At 35.8% G+C, this 26,522-nt stretch overlaps 1 protein-coding gene across 1 annotated transcript in view; it reads left to right on the top strand.

The window, feature by feature from the left end:
• Positions 1 to 18,827, top strand: part of LOC120308467 (retinol-binding protein 1-like) — a 29,327-nt gene extending 10,500 nt beyond the window's left edge. Inside the window, exon 4 of the mRNA XM_039344550.1 lies at positions 15,275 to 18,827. Coding sequence (XP_039200484.1) covers positions 15,275 to 15,388 — 114 coding nt within the window. The 3' untranslated portion in view covers positions 15,389 to 18,827. The remainder of the gene's footprint in view (positions 1 to 15,274) is intronic.
• Positions 18,828 to 26,522: the final 7,695 nt, after the last annotated feature.

Raw genomic sequence — 26,522 nt, 5'->3', positions numbered from 1 at the left:
GAAGAAAAACAAACCACCAATGCATGTTTAGTCAGTATAAAGTGAAACTTACTAAAGGTAAGTAGTTATTGATGTTTTTTTTATTTAGTTGTATTTTATTCAGAAGTGAAATATTTTACTGGTCCTGCAGATCATTTTAGATACTTGGTCAGTGAATAGAGCATAAATAAAATATGGAACGTTTTATAAATGTTCCAAAGGATTTTTCGTATAGATCAGGGATGTCAAACTTGCAACGTCACATGACATGTCATGACATATCACAACATTTTTTTCCATTGCTGGCAATGGGGAAGGCGCAGTTTCAGCATGACGTATCCAGCCTGTGGGCCGGCAGTTTGACACCCCTGATATAGACCATAAGGGCAGATACATCATTTACTGGTATAACAATTACTTTGGACATTACCTCCATAAGCTGCAAAGATCAGTATTCTTGTCCTTATGTCAATATGTCTACACTTCTTGGCTCTAACAAAATACACTGAGGAAATACACAAATCTGATTAACAGCTTTTTTTGTTTTTTACTAATTGTCACCATTTAATAAATCTACAGTGAAAGCAATATCATAACTAGTGTAATTTGCATTTATTGTAGACTCTAATTTGCCTGGAGCTGATAGTCTCAAGCATACATAAGCCAGTGACAGTTTGCTTAATAGCTGGAAACCTAATGAAGCTGTATTATCTTTAATAGAAATAGCATCTAAAGAGGATTTAGAATAGTCTTCCCAAATTGCTGTCCTCAAGATATTCTTAGACTGTGATCCCCTGAATTTACATGTTGGGAATTCTGGAAATTGTAGTCTGGTATATATAGAGGGCACTTGGCTGAAGATAGCTGATTTGCAAGTTTCATTAATTACACTGCTTTTCTTAGTAGATAAACAATAAAAGGACATTGTTGGCATTAAAAGCAAAATGTGCATAAAATATGTTTTTTGCTTAAAATGATATTTGTTATTTGAATTCTATTGTAATGCTCATTGGTATCTTGTCTATGGGTAAATATACACAGAAATATGCCATCACTTAGTCCGTGGCTACATTCTGTTTGTAATTACCTATTATATGCACTTGTTTTCTCTTTGGCCAACAAGAACTGCTAACTTAATTGTAATAAATATGCAGTCCAATACACATCTTTAAAAGGAAAAATATTTTTCAAATTGCAACAAATTCCTGGTTATTTTAATGGATATGTAATATATTACATATATCTGAGAATATATTACATATCCATTAAAATATATATATTAATGTGTATGTAATATATTCTCAGATATAAATTCTATTAAATTCAATAGAACTTTCTGCAGTTAAATGTTTATATTAGTATCATAATCAAATCTAAAAGTTTCTCTGAAAACATTAAGGAAGGAAAATATGGCTGTGCAGATGTTGCTACAGCATCTCTTTTATTGATCATGCTGTTAAGGTTGCTTGGAATTGTAATCAACATCTGTAGAGCCCCAACTCTACATTAAAACAACAAAGACAGATTTCATTTATCAGCTTAAAGATATTGAGAGAAATATTGCTAATGAAGGAATCCTTACGTTTGTCCTTCCCAAACTTCTAGAAGTTTGCAAAGAAACATCTCTGAAGAGCTCCTACTTGATATGTATTTAAATGGGATATTCAATTATTTAAAGATGCATATCCTACAGAGCAGTGTTAAAGATCATATGGTAATCTGGTTGTTATGAATTGTCTCTTTATCTGGAGGAAAAATAAAAAAAATATGATGCTTTCTGCTTTTCATCCAGTTACATGTATGAAGTTCTGAAGTCCCATTATTTAGACTTTCATATTTCAAAGATTTTTTTTAAATAACTAATTAATCAGTGAATCTAAATCACAAGAAGTATAAAAAAAGTTAAGGTTTTAAGTGTGTGTGTGTGTGTGTGCGCGCTTTCCTACCTATACCATACCCAGCTGTACCTCTTTCCTGGTACTTGCAGGTCTCATTAACTTGTCTAACTAATATCCTTAGCATCCTCATGGTAGAAATTAGATTGTTACAAACAATCCATTGCCGTTGAAGCAGGAAGACCTGGCATTAAATTGATTCATGTTCCACAATAATTGGAAACAACCGGATTCCATAATCCCTACAAGTGCTAAATGTGGGTTGTAGATAATCTACAAAGATGCATTAGTATTATGCTGATAACTTGTAATGATTTGGCGTTTAGATAAAATTCAATAGAAATGTGTTTCTTGTAAAGAAGTGGGGAAAGCATAAGGAAATGCTAATCACACTTTAAGAATACGCATGATTCTTCTAAACATAAGTCTTTTTACAACTTTACATTCCCATGGGTGTATGGTTGGAAGAAAGCTAAGAAGAAAATACTTCAAGTGTTAGTGTGTGAACAGATGAAAAGAATGTCTACAATTTCTGGATCATATGAACTTAGTAGAGAACTTGTTCCTTTTATAGTTCTTTTTTATATATTATTTCAAATGGAAATACAGAAACAAAACTCTGGACAACAGTGTAAGGTGAGAACTAATTTCAATTTTAGCATAGGTTAGGGTAACCTACCCAGAATGATTACCATACTCAGGAGAACCATGCTAAAATTTAGTATCAAATCACCAACTTTTAGTAATGCCTTTTGTTTTAAAATAGCTGATTGCGCTTCCAAAGGACTTAATATTTTACTGAATTAAATGTATACATGAAATAATCAAACTTCTAAGAGTCAGAGAAGAAATAAAAGTAAGAGTATAGTACTAAAAATTAATTCTTTCCATAAATCAAATTTTGGGAACAGTTTAGTTAGAGTTGAAGACAATTATAGGCTACGGGTATGAAATAACTTTTTTATTTAGTTTGAGTACTATTCAATTGAAATCCCATATAACTAGCTTAGTTCCTTTCCCTCACCTATCCCATCTAACTATTACATCTCTTGTTGAATAAATATTAGCCTAAAACTTTTCCTAATAAATGTGCAAAGGCTACTAGCGTTTCATTCAATATAATATTCATTCAATATTACCTCGTCATCAAATTCCTGTACTATATCAAATTTCTTAAGTTTTTTACGAATATCTTTGGAGTCTTTATTGTCTTCTAGTATCAGCTTGTCCTGATGATCAGTAGTGGTCTTTTGAAAATGTTACAGATGAAATAGATATTTAACAGCCACCTGAAGTATTTGGTTGTAAATTGTCTAGGAGAACATTAGACATAGTTTGAAGATACCAACAGTTATGTCAGTAATGGTCTCCTTAGTCTGCCTAAACTGAATAAGATTATGTTAGGACCATGAGCATGTGCAAATAGAACAATGACCAGAAAATGACCAGTCATGTTAACATCACAAAACAAGAATATCTGATGCAAGACCATGACACATTTTATCTCTGCACCCTTGCATATATATAGAGAGAGGGGGGGGAGGGAGGGAGAGAGAGAGAGAGAGAGAGAGAGAGAGCTGTGTGCTGCACCCTGTTGACCCAAATATGGGAGAAAGAAATCTTTTGCCTTGTATCAGCTCAAACTAGAGCCATCCACAGGCAGCAGTTGCAACTGCGACATCATATATATTTCTAAAATTTGGATTGCAATCCAAATTTTAGATATATGTGTGTGTGTGTGTGTGTGTGTGTGTGTGTTGTGTGTTGAGAATAAAACTTGATCACCAGGAAAAGTTAAAACATTTAAAGTTTTAAATATAAAATACTAAAAGTTTTAAATATAAAACATTAAAAGTTTTAATAATAAAAAATAGAAACCTAGCTTTCGTTGGCTCCTGCCAACATCATCAGGGCATACATAAATCAATGGGAGTAAACATTTATAAGTGAGTTAACACCTGCGCTCGACTTCTGGACCGTGTAATGGGTCCAGGTAGACCAATCATAGCATTTGTTGTGATTGCTGCATGACTGATTGATTCATCCACGTGTCCCTTATGAGAATGTGCACAAGCCTCCGACCCCCCCCCATTCATCCATATCCGTAGTCTAGGAGAATCATTGACTTGTTCCAACTCCAAATATCACCACCACCACCAAGTTGTTTCCCCCTTCCCTCTTCCTTGGGATTCTCCGTGTGGCCAGGGCCCTCTACCCCTCCACCATTCTGGCGTCCATCCTTAACATCGTTGTGTTCATTATTGCAGGGCCCCACTCTAGGTATCCTGCACGTACTCTCGCTGCATGGTTCTCCCTCACACACCATTTTCCCGACGTTTCCAATCCCACCAAGCTCCGTAACAATTGCTCTCCCCTTCTTCCCCCTCATTGCCAACTCATTGCGGGGGTTAGACTGTGAATTCTGTTGTCCGGTCGCCAAAGCAGTCAGAATCCTGAAAGGTGGTTGTTTGCATACTTTATCGAGTTGGTGCCTCTCGCTCCTCCCCCAAGTAGGGTGCAATGTGGATCTTGATTTAGTAACCACGCTTTCATTCCCCACCATTGATTGCACTGCCTTCCGAGAATGTGTAGTCATTCTTGCGGTAGGGGATTTACGGTAGCTCTCCCCTTGTGTGTCTTTAGGGGGTGTGGCTAGTCTATCACTCCGAGCTTCCATCTCCCTCCATGGAGGCGAAGAGTGGCCCTGTCACACGAGCAATGAGCAAGCAGTTAGATCGGCAAGGGGATAAAAAGAACTCCCCCCCCCCCCGAGCCTCACTCTGAGGATGCTGGCAGAGGACCAGCGAAAGCTAAGTTGTTTTTAACTTTGTATATAACTGTTTTTATTGTTTTAAATATTGTTTTAACAATAAACAACTAGGTTATACTCTTCCCGGAGATCAAAGATTGCATTATTGAACAAAAATGCCCGGGATTCGCATTTTTACAACCATTAAGGACATACATACATACATACATACATAACTGTTTATAACTTTTTGTTAAATAGCATTGTAGAACTGTGACTACAGATAATCCTTGACTTACGACCACAAAATGTATGTTGCTGAGACATTTGTTAAGTGACTTTTGTCCCATTTTACAGCTTTTCTTGCCATATTAGTTAAGTGAATCACTGCAGTTGTTAAATTAGTAACTCCACTGTTAAGTGAATCAGTCTTTCCCATTGACTTTGCTTGTCAGGTTGCAAAAAATGACTCCAGGATACTGTAACCGTCATAAATATGAACCAGTTGCAAGCATCCAAATATAACTCACATGACCATAGGGATACTGCAATGGTCATAAGTGTGAAAATGGTCATATGTAACATTGTAACTTCAAATGGTCACTAAATGAACTGTTGTTAAGTCAAGGACTACCTGTACTCAAATCCAATATCCAAGTTTCAGTTGGTTTAGAAGCTCATAGCCCACAAATCAAAACACTCGGGTTTGCTTAATTGTTTCTCTTCTTTTCTTTGTATTTTTCTTTTCAGTACCTATAAAGCTATGGGTAATATGTAACATCTTGTGACTTATTAACAAATGTGCTAGGGAACAGTTGTTATCTAGATACTATCTAGGCTATGGTAAATGGAGCTCCATCATACCTTTTTTTAATCGGATAGTTTACTCTTTGCTATAACTTTTCTCTAAGGCCCTTGGATTAGGGAAATATATATTTGATGGGGAATAATGCAAACTCTCCTCTCTGGCAAAAGTTGAATTGTTAAGATAGAAAATTTAGAGAGAGGCCTGCTCTATGGCAGAGAGTGTAATTAACTTGTCCTTTTGCATAAAAAGCAATGGGGTTGGTTCAATGCACACTTATTAACATATGCAAGTGGACTTTTATGAAATATTGGCAGGATTCCTAACAGAATTATTTCCTTAAATTCCAGATTTCACTATTTTTGACATAGTAAAAATGTTCCCCTATATATAGTAAAATATAAAATATTGTCCTATACTTGATTAATGTGTTTGTTGTCTCAGTCAAACCCAAGTCATGGAAAAAGTCATTGAATTGCAAAGTGTTAACTTGTTTCATCCATCTTTTGCATGCATTTGAAAAAAACTGACTTTCAAACAATATCCTGTTACTCAAGCTTTTCATTATTGCATCATCATCTGCAAATTGAACATTATTTTATTTGCAATAATTATTCAAGTACAACTTTTCCTACATCATGCAAAAAAGGGAGATAATATAAATTTATCGTTTTTGTCCTGAGCCCCAGTAGCATCAATTGTCAAATTTCTCCAACCATGATTCAATTCACTAAACTCTTTGCCTGGGTAAACTCTTTCCTTAAGCTAAGATTCTGCAGAAGTCTTTAAGACTCAGTTCAGCTTTATTGCAAACTAGGTTGAAGCTATACAGAACAGTTGTTTTCCCACTGCCTCTGTAAGGATATAAATGCTCATTGAAGTCCATAGTATTTTCTTCCCACAGATTAACACTCTTTGTGTTCTGTTAAAGTTGAGTGGCTGTTGAGTGTTTGCAAAACTGCCCACTCTAGCGTGAAAACCACTGACTCTCAACCTGCTTCTCACAGCAACAAAACATTAAAAGCATTACCTTAATTAACTTCAGGATTATAAAATATCCCTTGAAGGGATATTCAGAACCTGAAGCTGAAATGGGAGAAAAGATGGTTCTTTAAATATAACTTTGGCATTCTTGGGAAACCTTGCAGCTTTCTATAAACTGAATGGAAATACAAACTTCCATGTTTTCCATTTCTGATGACCTATATTCATTTGGGTTCCAAGCACTGAAGAAAAGCAGCAATATTTCTTTATTGTATTCTAGGAGTACAGGTTTAATCCATATTAAATTTATTTTTATTTATTTCACAAGATTTAAACCTTTTCAAAGGAAGCCGACTCTGAGTGGCATACTATTCCCAGTTTTGTAATTTATATTAAAAATAAATAAGATTGTGATCTAAACATAATAGCAACCCAAACAATCTATAGTAACACACCTAAACTAAGAAATAAAAACAATCAGTGACCCAACGGGGGGCAGGGGGACTTTTCTACAGAAAGGAATAATTATAATCACCAATGGTGATTATTGGTGATGACACACTGGTTAGAATGCAACATTACAGGCAAACTGCCCACAACCTGGAGTTCAATCTTATCAGGGCTCGAGGTTGATTCTGTAAGCCACCCAGAGGGTGCTGTAAAGCACTATGGGGCAGTATATAAGTCTAAGTGCTATTGCCATAATATTTCAGCCACTGAAGCCCCCAGAATAGCCTTATTTTTACATAATACCTAACAGCTGGGGTTAGAGTTAGATCCCTCTGGAGTCAGGGCTAAAAAATGGTGTGCGGGCTAGATTTTAGGAGGTTCTCAAATGAAAGAGAACAAAACAGGTTTTCGTTCGGATTCTTTTGTGAGTAGCAGTGAAATACATGGGAAAATCCCATTGACAATAACATGAAAGTAGGATTAGGGACAGGGTTAGAGTTAGATCCCTTTGGAGACAGAGCTGAAAAATGGTGTGAGGGCTAGATTCTAGAATGTTTTCAAAGGAAAGAAGACATAAAAGCTTTTCATTCGAACTGTTTTGTGGGCCGCAGTAAATACATGGGAAAATCCCATTGGAAATTAAAAGAAATTAGGATTAGGGCTAAAGTTACAGTTAGAGTTATATCCCTTTGCAGTTAGGGTTAGGGCTCAAGTTACGGTTGGGTTAGATTCCTTTGGCGTCAGGGCTGAAAAATGGTGTGAGGGCTAGATTCTAGGAGATTCTCAAATGAAAAAGGACATAATGCTTTGCGTTCAGACTCTTTTGTGAGCACCTGTGAAATACATAGGAAAATCCCATTGGAAATTAAAAGAAATTAGGATTAGGGATAAAGTTACGGTTAGAGTTAGATCCCTTTGCAGTCAGGGTTAAAAAATGTGTGAAGGCTAGATTCTGGGAGGTTCTCAAAGGAAACTGGACATAACAACTTTGCCCTCAGATTCTTTTGTGGGCCGCAGTGAAATACGTGGGAAAACCCGTTGATAACAAAAATGAAACTAGAGTTAGGGTTAGATCCCTTTGGATTCAGGGCTGAAAATGGTGTGAGGGCTAGATTCTATGAGATTCTCAAATGAAAGAGGACATACAAGCTTTGCATTCACACTCTTTTGTGGACCCCTGTGAAATACATAGGAAAATCCCATTGAAAATTAAAAAGAATTTAGGGTTAGGGTTCAAGTTAGGGTTACAGTTAGACCACTTTCTAGTCAGGGCTGAAGAATGGTGTGCGGACTAGATTCGAGGAAGTTCTCATATGAAAGAGGACATAAAAGCTTTGCATTCAGACTCTTTTGGAGCAACAATGAAATAAATGGTAAAATCCCATTGACCATGAAAATAAAAGTAGGGGTAGGGGTAGGACTAGTTTTAGGTTTAGTGTTAAATCCCTTTGCAGTCAGGACTGGAAAATGTTGTGAGGGCTAGATTCTAGTAGGTTCTCAAAAAGAAAGAAGACATAACAGCTTTTCGTTTGGACTCTTTTCTGCTGCAGTGAAATACAATGGAAAATCCCATTGAGAATTTAAAAAAAATTAGGGTTAGGGTTAGATCCCTTTGCAGGCAGGGCTGAAAAAATGGTATGAGGGCTAGATTCTAGGAGGTTCTCAAATCAAAGAGGACATAACATGTTTTTGTCCGGATTCTTTTGTGGGCCGCGGTGAAATGCATGGGAAAATCCCATTGATAATTAAAAAGAAAACAATCTGTATTTCACTGTGGCCAACAAAAGATTCTGAACAGAAAAATGTTATATCCTCTTTCATTTGAGAACGTCTTAGAATCTAGCCCCCACGCCATTTTTCAGCCCTGACTCCAAAGGCATCTAACCCTAACCCTAACTTCAGCCTTAACCCTAGGTTCATTTTAATGTACCCCGCATACCATTTCTCAGCCCTGACTCCAAAGGTATCTAACTCTAATGCTATCCCTATCCCTAACTCAACTTTCATTTTTATCATCAATGGGATTTTCCCATTATTTCACTGCTGTCCACAAAAGAGTCCAACCCCCCCCCCGTTATGTTCTCTTTCATTTGAGAACCTCCTAGAATCTAGCCCTCACACCATTTTTCAGCCACGACTCCACAGGGATATAACCCTAACCCTAACTTGAGCCCTAACCCCATGTTTATTTTCATTGTCAATTGGATTTCCCCATGTATTTCACTCTGGCCCACCAAATACTCTGAATGAAAACCTGTTATGTTATCTTTAATTTGACTCCATAGGAATCTAACCCTAACTTAAGCCTAGGTTCATTTTCATTGTGGATGGGATTTTCCCATGTATTTCACTGCAGCCCAGAAAAGAGTCCAAAAGAAAAGCCATTATGTCCTCTCTCATTTGAGAACCTCTTAGAATCTAACCCGCGCAACATTTTTTAGCCCTGACTCCATTGGGATCTAACTCTAACCCTAGTCCTAATCCTAACCCTACTTTTATTTTCATCATCAATGGGATTTTCCCATGTATTTCACTGCTTCCCACAAAAAAGTCCGAACAAAAATTTCTACTTTATTGTAAGGTAACGTTAATAGAATCATATAAATCTGAAAGTACTTCTATCTGCTCCCCATTCTCTTTACAGCCCAAGAAACTTTCTTCTGAAATTGCCCCCCACCCAATATTCCTTCTCCAGTTTATTTGATCAGTTCCTTGGCTCAGCCTTGTTGCCTATTTTCCAAAGTCATTCCCACATACATTACATATTACACACACATATTCACTACAGATGAGCAAGGGAATATGCAGAAAATCTACCCTCTTAGATATTACTGAGTAGGAAGAATTGTTGTAAGAAGAGTGTCCTGCAAATATCCAGGTCTTGGATAACAAAGAGCTTTAAATTTGACAAGCAACAGCTGGAACTGCCCCTGAAGCTAACTGGTAACAAGTGCAGCTTTCTAAGTAGTGTTATGTGGTCACAGCAATGTGCATCTGTAATTAGTTACTTTAGAGCCTTTAGAACCAGCTACAGCTTTTAATTGCTTTTCAAGTGCAAATCCATTACAGTGTCTTGCATAGTTCAAAAGGGACATAGCCAAAGCATAGCTGATTGTGATGAATGAATGAACAAAACTTTCCATTTTAGGAGAGATCATAATTGATGCACAAGATGGACCTGTGAAAGGGCTTTCTTGGCTACAGTCACTATGTGCACCTCAATTAGGAACTGTGAGTTCAAGAGGACAGCCAATTTACAAGCAAATTATATGTGAAGGAGCACAATCCTGTCCACAGCTAAGATCGTATTTTGGGGGATTAGGTGGCTTACAACTCAGGAACACTCTATCTTGCTAGAATTAAGCTTTACCTGGTTCTTTCCATCCAGATTCTTACTATCTCTTACTTAAATAGTGTTTCTTCTGCATCATCTGTTCCTCACAGTTCAAGACAGTTCAAGACAAAGTACTCTGTAGATTTTCTCTGCATTTTAGGATCAAACACATCCTAAATAATATTGCAGGATAAAGTTGTGGTCATCCCCTCAGACTTGCTTATGCTCAAGATGCCTATTAGACTCCTAAGGTTGAACTGGTCAAATAGATTCATCTTCTCTGTAGAAATTGATGGCAGTAGTTAACCCAAAAGCAATGGGGAAGAGGTGTGATCATGACAACAGAGGTTAATGCCCCTCCATTCCAAAATTGTGTTGTAGCTGTCATGAGACAAAAACTGAATATCTTTGGTTTTCCAGGTATTTCCTAAGCAGCATAAACCATGCTAATAGATGTTGGCACTTGGAACATATCTGGTTCAAGTGATAAAGCAATAGGTAGCGCCACCAGAAAGCATAAAGTAACTAGAAGGGTTCTGAGAACAGTTTCCTATCAAAGAATCTATTGAGCATCCTGATCACAGTAAGTCTGATGTAGATATTTCATCCTGGAGTATGTTTTCCTAACAAAATATTGTGGGGGGGGGGTTTCTAAAGTAACATGCGCTAACAAAAGGAGAACCTATACACTTGAAGTTCAGAAAATATTCAAGCTTGGTATTTTTCAAAGGAGGTACAATCTCCAGGGTAAACACATGCCACCTTCTAGGGAATTCTCTGTATCCACTGTGTATTTAGCTATTTAGCTTGCCTATTTTTTTTTCTCATAGACAATTTTTACTCTCTCCTATTGTCAATGCTGAGTACCACGGGAAATACTTACAATCATAATTTTTAAAAGCAATGTTTATTTTAAGAGATGGAAGACAGCAGGGAAGATTTAGTATGTTTCATGCCCAATTGGAAATGGAAGCATCAATATTAATTCTAAAGTTATGAAGCTAAATTACATTTTAAAGAAAATGTACATCTTCTGGTTAGGAGTCTCTAAACAACAACAAAATTCTAATTAACAAAAATAATGAAGTTCTTTAAGTATTAGTTTTACTCTCTCAGAATATATCCCAAAAGGCTTGTTCCTGATTATACCTTCTTGAAATGTGCATTGTAAAAGAAAGGAAGAATGATTTTTGTTTAACCATACTAAATCATAAATGCCAATGTTTATGAATTAATTAATACACTTAAATCACATATTATTTTTTCAATGTATTTGGGGCATTGACAATGGCTTGATTTCAAATATATTTTCCTTTTTTATACTTAAATTACAATGTACAAAGTATGTATTTTACTTTTTATATTTATATGTTACACATGGGTGGAGTTACCTTGAAAATACAAACTTTGTAGCTGAGCAACACCGTTAATGAGCTCAGCCAAAATGATGGAACCTTTGGAGTTCTATAGCCAAGGCTTTTGTGTATTTGTTTTTATTTCCTACTATTTCCCTATTTCTTAATTTACTGCTATTATGTCTAAGGAAGAATTTAGATAACTACAACATGTTTACTTTCTTTTGTGTCATTTTGTCAGTTAAAAGTATTTGCCAGTAACAGAATTACATTTGTTTTAACATGGGCTGACACAGCTATGATCGCTTTATACGCATTTTAAGGAAAGGGTTTGGAAAGAATTAAAGGCCAGGAGAACACTTGATTTCTCAAATTCCTATGAAGGCAGGACTGTAAATGGAAAAAGCAAGTAATAATGCCATGGAGTATGCAGAAAGTAATACAATGGTACAATCAGGGGATGTGACATACATTTGACATCTAAACTGGTCCACAATCTTACACAGAATTGGTCTATATTTGAATTCTAAAACTATATATTGTGAAACAACCTCACTGATACCAAAAAAGAATATATGATTAGGAGTGCAACCATGATACACTGGTATTATGATATTTAGTAAAGCATTACAAACACTTAAGCACATAACTATTTTTATTATTCTACATATGGTAAAACTATCAATGATAACGAGGTGCATGTTTGCTTAGTGAACCCTTGTGTATGTGAACATACGCCAATGCAAGAAGAATCTAAGTTGGATGGTCAGTTGGACAAAATAGAAGCTAACATTTCTGTGATTTATGGGAACTTTGGGAATAAGTGACAAGCCAGAATAAACCAAGCAATCAAACTCCATTCAATTTCATTTCTTTTGACCCTAAGCCTATGAAAGTTCTTTTCCAAAGGAGATCATTCATTGATGTTAGCATGTTCAGCAGTGACAATTTAAGTTTTAAGGAGAAGACAGCATGGAGTTTTTGGTAGGAGAATCTCACCTTCAAACCAGAATTACAACTGCTGGTAGAACAAAAATGCTTAGGACAGAGGGCTGAATTTTATTAATGAATTATTTATGAATTATCAAAACACATTGTGTACCTCTTCTTCAGAGATTAAAAAAAATAATGTGGGAAAGGCAGTGGGATCTTATATGGAGAGACTATAAATTAAAGACATCATCTGATTCTGTGTTTGAAACAAAATTATTGGAGAATTAAAGTAATATTTTGTTTTGTACTCAGGTTTTGTACTCAGTGAAGTGAACAGAAATTAGCCACTTGTTAGAACTTGGTGGCACTGATCCACCGGGACCATCTGAAAACAACATACTATTAAATAATAGAATAAAATGCATCATAGGTTAGAATTTCTGTTTTTCCAAAGCCATATTAAATTGTTAAAAAGGAAGAACTAATGAAACAGAACCATCAAAATTATTGTAGTTTTCCAAGGTCAGCTGGTGCTCTATTCAATTTGCAAATACTGGATGGAGTTCCCTCTACTGGTAGAAAGCCTTCTTTGACTTTTCAACGGATCCACTGATGAAATCCATACATTAAACAGGCACTATTGAATCAATCTCTCTCTCTCTCTCTCTCTCTCTCTTTCTCTCTCCCGCCCTCCCGCCCTCTCCCTCTCCTCATGGATTTACTGCACTAAATCTGTACCATGTGAATCTAAACATGTATTATTTTAAGCTATTTTTCAGAAATAGCTTCAGTCAAAAAAAGGAGGGAGTGCCCAGATAATAGTTCTAGTACCTAAAATAAATTAATCAACCCAGATGGCGTTAACGGATTATTGATGTAATGCTATTTTATTTTTATTTCACATATGGCAGCTTGAAAATAAAAATAAATTATTTTTCCACTTTCAGGATTATTGTTTTTAAATGCACTTTTTGCAAACAGATTAAAACCAAATCTAATTTAAACATCATACATCATTTAAAATAATTCCCTCATCAGCCTATTAAAAGAAGATATAATACTTTTCCATATCCTTAATTCTTAACAGCTCAAGAATAACATTGTAAAAGATTAATTTGGCTTGTAGTTAAGACATCAACATGGAAAGAGGACACCACTGCTGCCTTTAAAATATAAATACTTAGCTAAAATGTTCCTCATTTCATTTTCATGAAATAATTTATTAGTTGATGACTGTCTACTGAATGTGTGAAAAGCTATCTTTGAAAATATAGGAACTGAGATATTTCATTGGCACTGGTCTGCAACAAAATTGCAATGTGAGTTCCTTGTATGCATTTAAGAGATACTTTTGTGACCCATAGACTATCATATGGATTATTTTGCTAATTTCGTAAAGTAATCCATCCAACATATTAGGAAATTCTCCACTGAAAGAATGCCTTTTTTAAATAATAGGTTAAATGGACCTATAGGAAATTTTATTCCCATCTGATCTGGAAATAATAATTTAGGTAACCTAGAAGAAAACAAATATGCTGTTGATTGTTCTGACTCTGTTATATCTACTTAGAGAATACTATAAAACCTTAAGAAACATTTCAGAGTATTAAAACACTGAAGATTATTAGTAAATGTGCAAATGTAACATGTTCAAACTTTCTAAACTAAGCAGCGTCCTTTCAAATCCATGCCATCTTATTTTATACAGGGCATATATGCTAAAATGAAATAACTTCTGGATTTAGTAGGATAAACTAAAATGTAGAATTAGTTTATGAATGTAACATGTTGTCCTAATATATGTATTTGTTTTTTCACATATATTCTTTGATACTGTTTCAAAAGTTTCAGAATGATATACATTAAATTCTTGACACTCAAGCATTTTTTTATCTAGTTTCCATGGTCCATGCACTGTGTGACTTTGATTTAGATTTATTTTAGAGAGTGCAGGAAAATATTTTCTAAATGTGTTTCTTTAAAAAAAGAAATATTTTGCCAGAGATATTTATCTAACTTGTAGTACACATATGTGGTACACTTTGGGTGTAAAAAGACAAAACATGTTTCATGAAATTATTATGTAAAATCCATGATTTCTGTAGTTGTGTCAGAATTTGAAAAACAAATATAGTATATAAGGGTGGATTATATAGTATAACATCCCCACACAGTTGTCAACATTTTGAAATAATCTTGGATTACTGCAGATGTATGAGGCTAGAAATGCATAAGTACAGGTTCTGAATATTCCCCAAAACTATTATCAGTTTGTAATTTTTATGGAGTAGAAATGGAATATTGATTAATCATATGATTGAAATGACATATTATCAAGTATTTTTATTTTTAATTCAATTTAAATGATTTTTTTAATTACTTAGACCAAATTAAATTTCAGATACCAAGAAATCATCTCCCATTGCCTGCCTATTTCCTGTTTATTCAGAAAACAACAATTCATCAAGTCTTATTTTTTTATCATTTTTAAATAAAGGGGGTATTACATTTATATAAGAAAAGTATTAAAAACTGTACTCAATAATATCTAATTTGAATACTTATTTTTATTTTTTATAGGATTAAAGAAAGTTTATATATCTTAGAACAATAATCCTGTTGGGAAAAGAGTTTTCATTTTTAATACAATCTTTATTAAAGATGCTGTAACTCCTAAAATTAAATATTGAATTTTATTTCCTAAAGGTACTTAAGAAAGGGTGAGAGTAATATATTTTACAGTTTATTTATGTTGGTTGGTCTGAACTGGATTTTTTTTTTAATTAGACATGTGTGACATGGGATGGAGATAAACTTCTTTGTGTACAGAAAGGAGAAAAAGAAGACCGTGGTTGGAGCCAATGGATTGAAGGAAATGAAATGCACTTAGTAAGGATATGATTATTTTTTATAATGTTATTAAACTTTACCAGATAAGATAAGATAACTTTAAAGATAAGAAACTAAGAAAGAATTTAAAAAACATAGAAAAGAAAGAAAATAAGAATATAACAAATGACAAACATCTTCTGACATATCATCTCTTAACTATAAACAGATGCTTAAAGCCTTGTTGTCATTCAGTCCTGATCTATTTTAACATCTAATTTAATCTTAATCAAATAAACCAACTTTATATCTTTCCTTTTATTTTTAACAATCTTGAAATAACAATTTGAAATAACAATTAAGAAATAAAAACAACATAAATAAAAGCTTCAGATAATGTCTTAGATCTTGATTTCATTTTTTCTTTATTTGTTTTCTCAAAAGTTTCAGAAATCTCTTTTGTAAATCCAATATAGAAAAGTTATCACTCTTTTGATCTACTTGTATATCCTTTTTAATTATTATTAATATCCCAATTTCATTTGTATACACATTACAGCATCTTTTTCCATATCATTCTTGTGGCCTACCTTTTTTACATCCACTTTCAGATCAGTTTCTGTTTTATCCAGTAAAACGTATTCCATGACATCTTTCAAACTTGATCTATCTCTAATGAATCTCTTTGAGTCTCTTTTACAATTAACTTCTGGGTTCATTGTTCAAAAATACCCGTCAGTACGTCAAATATTAAAGTTTCTGGCTCCATTCTGTATTAGTAAGTCAAATGTAAGTATTTTTCTTTAATTGTGATCTTTAGTTTTTTCTGGTTTCTCTAGTTTCTAAAGGGATGACACAGTGGCTCAGTGGTTAAGACCTGGGCTTGTTGGCTGGAAAGCCAGCAGCCCATGTTCAAGACCTGAGTGCCCATGATGAGGTGAGTTCCCATCCCCACCTCATCCTGCCAACATAGCAGTTCAAAAGCATGCACACATAAGTAGATAAATAGGTACCATTAAGGTGGAAAGGTAACATTGCTCCATGATCTCATGCTAATTACATGACTATGGAAACATCTTTGGACAGCATTGGCTCAATGGCCAATGGAGATGGCAGATGAGCACTGCCCTCGATAGGGCTCTTTTAAGGTTGCTGTTATTTTTCTACCAAAATAATACCTATTTATCTAAAGCACTTAAATTTATATTTAAAATGTGTTGTACTTTTTGAATCAATTCTTTTGCTATTGAAGGAAACTCCCCAGTGTGGTCTGAAATTTATCAGTCCACAGATTCCTATCAGCTGAAAAGCAATTAACAAGCAATTTCCAAAAATGATTAGAAAAGGAAGTATGTAAATCGGGTGTCCATAAAGACACTGGCCACATTCAAGCAAAGGTGGCTTTATCTAAGCCAGTAGGAAAGTGCTGCCTTGAGGAGCAACTGTTTGGAGAATTTGTGGGTGATCTCAAGTTCTCTCCATATCCGGCTAGTTGTAGTATTCAGTGCTCAGTCATTGCAGGGTGCAAATATGGCTGACCGCCTTCGCAGCATTTATTCTTTTATAGAGTTTTCCAAGCAGCAAAATTTTAACATGGCAATAGCGTAGCAATAACATTTCATTGGTTAAACTCCTTACCAATCCTTAAGAAGATATCAGCCAGGAGGCCCAGCCAGGGAGCAGTTTCTAACACATCCTGTTGATGTAACCTGGCTGATATCATGTGAACCAGGTGATATCATTGTATCAGCCTGGGGTAGTTTCCCACATTGCCATGGTGATGTGAATGGATGAGATCATGTAGAGAGAAGAGGCATGCAGGTGTTGGAAGGGCAGTTTGCTGCTCACGACCTCTACCTGGCCCTTATCTCTACATCTCACTCTTTTTTGTTTTTTTAGATGAAATATCGTCATAAGAAGGGTTAATAAAAGGATTATAATCAGGTGAGGAGCATCCTTGCAGTTGTTTATACAGGGCATAAACCTGACCCTGAGGCAATGTGGGAGAAAATTTGGGGCTAAAAGCTCTGATACATATATTGCAAAAGGAAGGAATACATTGCACAAAACAGCACCCACCAAGATCCTAAAGTATCAATTTTCAAATCAGAGGCCAAATTGTGTAAAATATTAATCTGGTGCTGGATGGTTCGTGAATTATCAGAAATATTGAAACAACACATCCTCTCAAAACTTTCACAACCCAAATGCTGACGCAGAAGCAAATAATCGATAGCAGCGCAATTTTGCAAAATAACTTTTCTCATATCTTGTAGCTCATGGTTGATTGCTGAAATAGCTGAAGAAGTAGCATTAATTGTTTTTGCTAAATTACATGCAATAGCATTAATGCTGAGGTGAGCACGAACAGCAAGTCCTGGTACATCCACTAGAGACAGAGACAATGCTACATATTCTGCTTTATTAAGTAAGGTTGTCTCAGAGTCACAAGTGCTGTCTAGCGTGACCCCACATCAAGAACAGTTCGAGTGAACTTGTTGTTTGGAAAGCAAAACAGGAATTAGCTGGCTGAGGCAACACTGCAATTCACTAATATTAGCAGGAATATAATTAAAAGTTTCTTGATCCCATGTAAAAAACCCTCCTTGCGGTAGCCAAACATGTCCAAAATAAAAGGAAGTCTCTTCAAAAGCTGTGCAGTTTAAAACAGGTGAGCTAATGCGATGACAGTGAGGTTTTTTACTTGAAGAAGTACAATTAACTATTTTTGCACATGTTATATTTGCAGGGATAGCTACCACTGGGGTGTGCAAAGCAATAGCATCAGGGTGGATAATAAGCAGTAACCCCCCAGCTAGATATAGCCTTATAGTTAAAGTTCCCATTGAATAAAATTCTGCTCAAGCCAGTAAAGTTTGAATTACTGCAGAAGCGGTACAAACAGGGACTAAACATGTAGAAAGCAAATTTTCCATGTCATACGTTTCAGATAAGCAAAAGACATCATTTTGTGTGATGTTAGCCATCTGCACCCATAGATTTTGCTTCATGCATTGCTCGAATGATTGTTTGGGTGGGATGACAGCTGTTGTTGTCAAAGGGCAGATGATAACAATCAGACACAAACAAATGATGGCTAAGGAATTTGCAGTTAAAATCGCAAAAATGGCAGTGCACAGGTTCTCGGGGATTTGCTCTACTTGTTGCTGCTGCAGCACTGCCTGTGCTTTGGCGGTCAAGTTCTTTACATCTCCCCATGTCACTGGCCGACTGGCATGCCGGGATCGGATTGGTTGCTGTGCCATCTGTAGAATCACCCTTGCCATTTCTGGGACCAGATCCAGGACTGGTGCTACAACATCCCTGCTGGGTGAACGTAATGTGCTGGAATCCACAAAGGTACTGTAGGAATAAGCGCAGCAGCATAGCCTCGCCCCCAAGTGATCAGAGAGACCAGTCCCAACCATGCTTTGTCTGGTAAAGCCCGATAATATACCAGAGGCGGAGGCAAGCTTGTTTTCTGTTGAAAGTGTCTCTGATAAGTGGTGGAATTTTGAATGGAAACATTCAATTGGTTTAATGTAAATAATACTTTGTTTACCTGTTGTGTTACCCACGACAAATTGGGTACCCTAGATCCGTCCTTTTTTATTTGTTTGTGAAAGCAGTTCTTAAAGAACCAATTAGCACGTTCCACGATGGCTTGACCCATGGAAGTATAGGGAAGACCATGAGTAAGAACAATATTCCAGGTTGTACAAAATTGCAAAAAGGCCACTGAAGAATAGGCTGGCCCATTATCAGTTTTTAAGGAGGAGGGCTTACTCAAGGCAGTAATGCTGAAAAAAGATGAAAAATAACATGTGCAACTGTTTCTCCCCATTGAGGCGTGGCCCAAATTGTTCTTGAATAGGTATCAATAGATAAATGAATATATTTCCAGGAAGCCAAAAAGAGAACATGGGTAACATCCATTTGTCATAGTTGATTAGACGTGAAACCATGGGGATTAGGAAGACATAAAAAAAGTTAGGCCCAGGAAGGGAGTAGTGACTGCGTATATGAGAAATAAAATATAAATGCTTTCAGTCTTGTATGTATATGGAAAAACAAAGTCATAAGATTGGGGTCGATCCTGGGCGTGATATAAGCACCTGGAAGATTAAAAATAAGTTGGCACACATAAATTGGCACACTCTGAGAGTCAGAGATTAAGTTAAAAGGTTGTTGAGAAAAGGTGTCGAAAGCTAAAATAGCAGCAGATAATTCTGAGCATTGTGGTGAGAACTGTATTGCAATGTAGGACACATTCCAGGTATCATGAGGATCCTTGTAAGCAATTGCTCCTCTCATTCGCCCTCCATCGGAAAAAACAGTAGGAGCTTGTGGCAAGGGAGAAGGAAAAAAGCAGTGGGTGGACAGGAAAAGAAAAAGTCATTAAACAAGCAAGTCAAGGATCTTTAGGCAGATGATATGAAATAGAACCTATACAGTCAGTTAAAGCACACTGAAGAGATAAGTTATTCTGAAATAAAATTGAAAATCAGATTCTGAGATAGGAAGAACAATATTAATTAAATCAGTTCCATTTTGACGGCAAACTCATGTGCGTCCTAAGGTTATTATTTCAGCAACCACCTGGATAAAAAATAAAACATTTTGGGATGGGGTGTGGGGTAAGTAAAGTCATTCAATACAATATATTTTTTGCACTTCTATCACAGTTAATACTCCAGTAGGTAATTTACTAGTAGGAAAAATCAAAAGTGTTACTGACAATTTTTATGTGGAATTCTGTCCACAAATTGAGTACTCATGATGTCATTAATTTGTTCCACTGTGGCAAGTGCTACAGGTGGGGAACTACAATGAGATCTCCAGGTTGTTTTCCTTTGGTCAATAAATCAAATAATGGACTGAGCAAATTTGTATTTCTGAAAGCCAATTAGATTGTATCTTTGGTGCTCCAATTAAAATATCATCCATATAATGATATACCAAAGCTAATGGATGATGTTTGCGAAAAGGAGCCAATGCTGCAGCAACATAAAGCTGACATAATGTGGGACTGTTTAGCATTCCTTGTGGCAAAACTGTCCAGTGATAACATTTCTTAGGTTCTGAATGATTCACTGCAGGCACAGTAAATGCAAACTTTTCCTGAGAGAGGGCATCCAATTTAATCAAATTCCATTCAGATGGAAACAAATTTCCAATAAATAATGAAACATTTACAAATCTAAGCAAAACAATTCAGAGTCAGTTCTTTTGGTTGATGAATATCTAGGTCTAACTAAACAATTTAAACTCAACAATTTCCCCCCCACACCTTCTCAAATCGCAATTCTAAGCAGAGAAAAAAATGTTTTAAACGAACAGCTCCCCCTTCTTCTTTCTGTCTCTCTCGCTCTTAAAGCGACACAGCCAGGGGAGAGACAAAAGAGACAGGAAAAAAAATCTCGCCACCAAAAATTAGTTTTCTCTCCTTCATATTCATTTTCCATAAATTCTCTCACACATCCTCCATAGAACTCTCCTCATGCAAATACTTACTATTACTTTTCAATTTACTTTTACAACAATAAAATCTACAGTTTGCAATTTATTTCACAGCCTGGGAGAGAGTGGGTGGGGGTGGGGTTTGAGGACTAACACACACACACTTAAATATCAGCAAATTAATTCATTTCATTCTAACTGCTTGCATAAACAATTCCACATACAAATATTTCATTTCATACTTTCTCCAGGCAAACTATTTATTTTTAAATAAGGCTTTTTTGTGTGTTGTTATCAGAGAGGGTTTGACCCTCTTCCAGGTCTTGGAAACAACACAGACAAACATATATACACAAATACTATTAAAACAACATTTATTTAAACATATGACTTGTCCTGCAAGAAGCGAGAAAAATCATGAGATGATTCCAACCAAATGTGGTTTTTTTTTTGAACAAAATTTTATTAAATTTATATAAGTGAGGAAAAATAGGAACAATACAGGTATGGTAAAGGGAAAGGTAAAAGGAAAGGGGGAGGGGGAGGAAATAAGGAATTAGGATAAAATAAGGATAGGTACAATCACATATTTCAACAAACAAGCAACCGTCCAGATCATAATAATAATTAAATATCATATTCAACCATTTTTAACAAAGCTTAACTGTAACATATTAAAAACAATTAGTAAACAAATGTTGATCTATTAAGTAAACACTACTAATAAAATCTCAAAAAAAATCCTAACAATCAAAACTAACAAATGAAAATCAGGAAATCAGGAAAAGTAATCGTATCATCAAAATGTTAGTTAGAACTCAATTAAAAATCAGTCAACTGTTCTAAAATATTGACTCCTTCAAATTCTAACGTGTCTCTAACCATTGATAAAATTTTTCCCAAGTTCTAAAATAAATTGAGTCGTCTTTTTCTTCCATTTCTGCACACTCTAAAATTTTGGTAATAATAATCTGGTCAGATGGTATATTCTCATTTTTCCAAAATTGGGCAAATACTATCCTTGCAGCAGTTAAAACATGCAATATCAAGTAATCATTCTCTTTGCCATAATTAGATCTTAATATTCCTAACAAAAACAATTCTGGTTTAAATTCTATTTGTAGTTTCATCATCTTTTCCAACCATCTATGGATCTTAGACCAATATTTCTTAGTGATAGGGCATATACACCAGGTATGGTAATAAGTGCCTGGCTGCTGTTTACATTTCCAGCAAATATCCAAGACATTTTTAAACATTTTCCCTAAGCGAACTGGTGTCATATGCCATCTATAAAACATCTTATATAAGTTTTCTTTATATGCTACCGCTTTTGTAAGCTTAATATTTTTATCCCAAAGTTTTTGCCAGTCTTCCAAATCTATAGAATATCCGAAGTTCTTTGCCCATACTATCATTGTTTCTTTCACTTGTTCTTCTTCCATCTTCCAGTTTAAAAGAAATTTATAGAGTTTTCTAATCAAATTCTCATCTGTTTTTAACAAAATTTTATCCAATGGGGTCTGTTCTTTGTAGAAACCTATCAGTTTTATATCTTTTTCGTATCTTGTTTGAATTTGCAAGTAGGACCACCATGTCAAGTCAATATCTTGTAGTTGTAAAGTTTGCCTGTCCTTAAGTTTTCCCTCTTTGTCTAAAATGTCTTTATAACTAACCAGTTTGTCGTAATTAATCAGATTTGGGTAAGCAAATGCTTCCATTGTTGAAAGCCACTCAGGTATTTTCATGTATATTTTATGTTTAATTTTCTCCCATTCTGAAAGTAGTACGTTTCTTATTGCATGATTTTGAAAGTACTTATGTGCTTTAGATTTCTCGTACCATATAAAAGCATGCCAACCTAGCTGGAGGTCATGTCCCTCTAAATAAAGCAATCTTTTATTTCTCAATACATCCATTTTTTAAGCCAAAACAAAATAACTGCTTGATAGTAAAGTCTCCAATCTGGAAGTCCAAAGCCCCCTCTATCCTTAGATTCTTGTAACAATTTACATTTGATTCTCGCTTTCTTTTTTGCCGTATAAATCTTAGAATCATTGCATTTAAATCATCAAAAAATTCTTAGTAAGTTTAATAGGCACTGTTGGAAATAAGAAAATTAGCTCTGGTAAAATGTTCATCTTAACCATCGCTATTCTTCCTAAAAGTGATAGTTGAAGATTTTCCCATCTTTCCAAATCTATTTTTATTTGCTTCATTAATCTCTCATAATTATCTTCTTTTAGTGTAGTATATTTCGCCGTTAAATAAATACCCAAATATTTAACTTTTTTAACTATTTGAAGATTTGTCATGTTAGCGAGTTGGGTTTTCTGTTTATCTGTTAAGTTTTTTGTTATTACTTTAGTCTTTTCCCTATTTGTTTTCAGACCAGCCACTTCTCCAAATTTCTCAATTTTCTGCAGGAGTTTATCAGCTGCCAAACGTGATTTTTATAGGACCCTTCAACCATCTCCTATTTTTCTCACCATTCCAAGCCCAAGCATAATGTTCTGGGTGGCCACACACACACACACACACACACACATACACACACACACACACACACACATACCTACATACATACATATATATAAACAAAACACACTGCACATCAACACAAAGCACCCCCAGACATTGTCTGACAGGGTTAAACTTAACAGCCATATGAAGTTTAAAAACATTCCAATTGTTCAAAACATATTGCAGAGGAGTACATTTTGAATTAATTTATGTCTTTAAATTACTCTGACGATTCCCCTTATTATCTTTTTTCTACTTCAAGATAGTTCCTGTAATATTTTCCTTGTGGGAGTGTATGATGGCTGGGAAGAAGCAAAAGAATTAGCCTCTTCAGAAGGAGCTGGAAATCCAATTAAAGATGCTTTAGGAGGGATAAGATTTACTTTGTTGTAATCAGGAAGGGGGTTGGTAGTTAACTGCTGCCCTTCTGAAGCATCTGAGCCATATTTTTCCACTGCCTGATGACACTGATATCATCGATGTAAGATCTGTACTGGAGCCCGAGGTTCAAGATGTAAAGTATGCCCTATCTTTTCCCAATCTCGTAGCCTAATCGTCCAGCGTTCAGGATTCCAAGGGCAATGTTTCCCTACCTCATCCACCAACTTCCTTATGTCTGCCTCAGGCTCTGTCACGCCTGATTTATGTAACAGAATTCTGAGTTCCTGTGCATGTTTCTGCTGGTGCTGAGATAACTTGCGACCCATACTTACCACTGAGGGGTCCTAGAGGACGAAAGTGCACTTAGGGGTCTATTCCAGATGCTGGTAAGTAAGTTGGCTGTTGCTCTTCCCGGAGGGGGTCCCAAATGTCCCATCTGTTCCTGTTCAGGCACCAGCTGTAGTAATCAGTGCTCAATCATTGCAGGGTGCAAATATGGCTGACCGCCTTTGCAGAGTTTATTCTTTTATACAGTTTTCCAAGCATCAGAAGTTTAACATGGCAATAGCGTAACAATAACATTTCATTGGTTAAACTCCTTACCAATCCTTAAGAAGATATCAGCCAGGAGGCCCAGCCAGGGAGCAGTTTCTACCACATCCTGTTGATGTAACCTGGCTGATATCATGTGAACCAGGTGATATCATTGTATCAGCCTGTAGTAGTTTCCCACATTGCCATGGTGATGTGAATGGATGAGATCATGCAGAAAGAAGAGGCACGCAGGCGTTGGAAGGACAGTTTGCTGCTCACGACCTCTACCTGGCCCCTATCACTACACTAGTAATTATGAAGAGCTGGATAACTCACAATCATCAACTCTGCTTTTAGCGGAGCCATTTTCAGTTTACCATTTTCACCCCAGTAGTACAGATATGAAATTATTTAAAATGTAATACATTCTTCTCTTCTTCTCTTTCCTATCCTTTTCCTTTATTTACTAAATGCAGTAATCAATATCTTGCTTCAACATCACACTGCTGACTTCCAGATTAATTAAGCACAGATGGAAATCTGAAATATTTGTCAGCAATACCAACAATTTTCTACATTATTTTATAAACAGCATTGTTCTAGATAGAAGAAGGCATTCTATTAAATTGTCCATTTTTCCCCGCTGTATCAATCTTTCTGTATCAGTGAAAGCATGTAATAGGAACATTCCTAACACCAGTTGTGATATAAAGAAAATTTGAATTGGAGTTATTTTTATACCCTAAACAGTACATCATAAACAATGTGTGTGTATAATGTAGGAAGAGCAGCTGCTCTTTTTAATCTTCCTTTTTTTCCTTAAGATCAAAATTATTTATAGCTTTGGAAATGAAAGTGAGCAATTCACTTTTGAAAGCATCATTTTCTTTCCAGCCATTATCTCTGACAATCTTAGCTACTAGCACCTAATAAACTGTATTATTTCTTTCTCAAGTAGTTGTTTATAGCATTGAAAGATCTCTTCCCCACAAAAGCTTACAAAACTAATTCTCAGAACTTGCTGCTTATAAACTGCATTTACTTATTAGGTCAGGATAATACATGCATAAGCATCCAGGTGAACCTTTAGGTATTTAAATTGGATTGGTAGCTAAATATTTAAGCCAACAGAGAGGAAGATGCTAAAACCTCAAATATGAAGAGACTTCATATTTTAAAAAATAACCAATCCAAATATAACAAGTAACATGTTAATCTGGCGCCAAGCCATGCCTCTATGGGGCAGCAATTCCATGAGTAGGACCCTACTACTGTGAAAGTCATTATGTGTTGGGATGGAGAAAAGGACCACAGAACTTAAAATCATTAGTAGCTGAGAATAGAGAATATCATCCTTTAAATCAGCGGTTCTCAACCTATGGGTCGCGACCCCATTTGGAGTCAATCGACCATTTTTCAGGGGTCGCCAAAGGTGGCGATCCGCCATTTTCCGCAGCGCCGTGCACGCGTGCCGCGCATGGGGGCGGTGCCGTGCACACACACCGCGCATGCGCGACGTGCATGGGGGGCCGTGCACGTGCATCGCGCATGGGGCGTCGCACATGCGCGCGGCGCCGCACATGCGCAGAATGGTGTGACGGGGGTCACCGTCACACAAACGTTGAGAAGCACTGCTTTAAATAGCCAGATTTCAGCTTTTCATGCTTTACCATATCCAAATAAATTTGAGATTCCCTATGTAATTGGGGCTTGTCGTATCCATAACCTCTCCTATGTCTTAAACTGCACTTAAAATATATTGGTTGTATTTTCGGTATACCTAGTAAGGCTTGCATTATCACTTCTCTAAACTGTTTCTGAAATGTTTATTTCTCTTTACTTGTATCTTTCAAATATATGAATGCTTTTTTATTAATATATTTTAATGTCTGCTCTACACACTTTCATATTTTTGAAAAATCTTTTCATGTGCAAAACATGTAGTTGACACAAGAATTATTCCATGATGCTTCACTAATAATATTTTTATGTCCTCTTGAATGCCAGGCACTATTCCAAATGTTAATTAATCCTTTTGCAATGTCTATTAAATGATCTGCCATAAGCTTGAGAGGTTTGTTCATGATTATTTCCGGGCAGCTGAGTTTCAAGTCAGCATTTTCAAGTCAATTAATGCACACCTTTTCTTAGGTTAATTTCCACAGCATTCTAGGTTTCATTTCTCTGTTCTTGTCAAGCATGGTTATTCGTAACTTCTTTTAATTGAATGCCTATTTTTCTCTTCTATAGATAGCCTTTTCTGTGTTGCTCTTCCTACTGCATTTATTTTGTAACTGAATTCATTTGA

This window comes from Crotalus tigris, unplaced genomic scaffold (genome assembly GCF_016545835.1).
Source record: "Crotalus tigris isolate CLP2741 ecotype Arizona unplaced genomic scaffold, ASM1654583v1 scf7180000017933.3771270, whole genome shotgun sequence".
Classification (NCBI taxonomy): Eukaryota; Metazoa; Chordata; class Lepidosauria; order Squamata; family Viperidae; genus Crotalus; species Crotalus tigris.
Note: the sequence above shows the minus strand (reverse complement) of the source record. Positions and strands in the feature narration are given on the sequence as shown.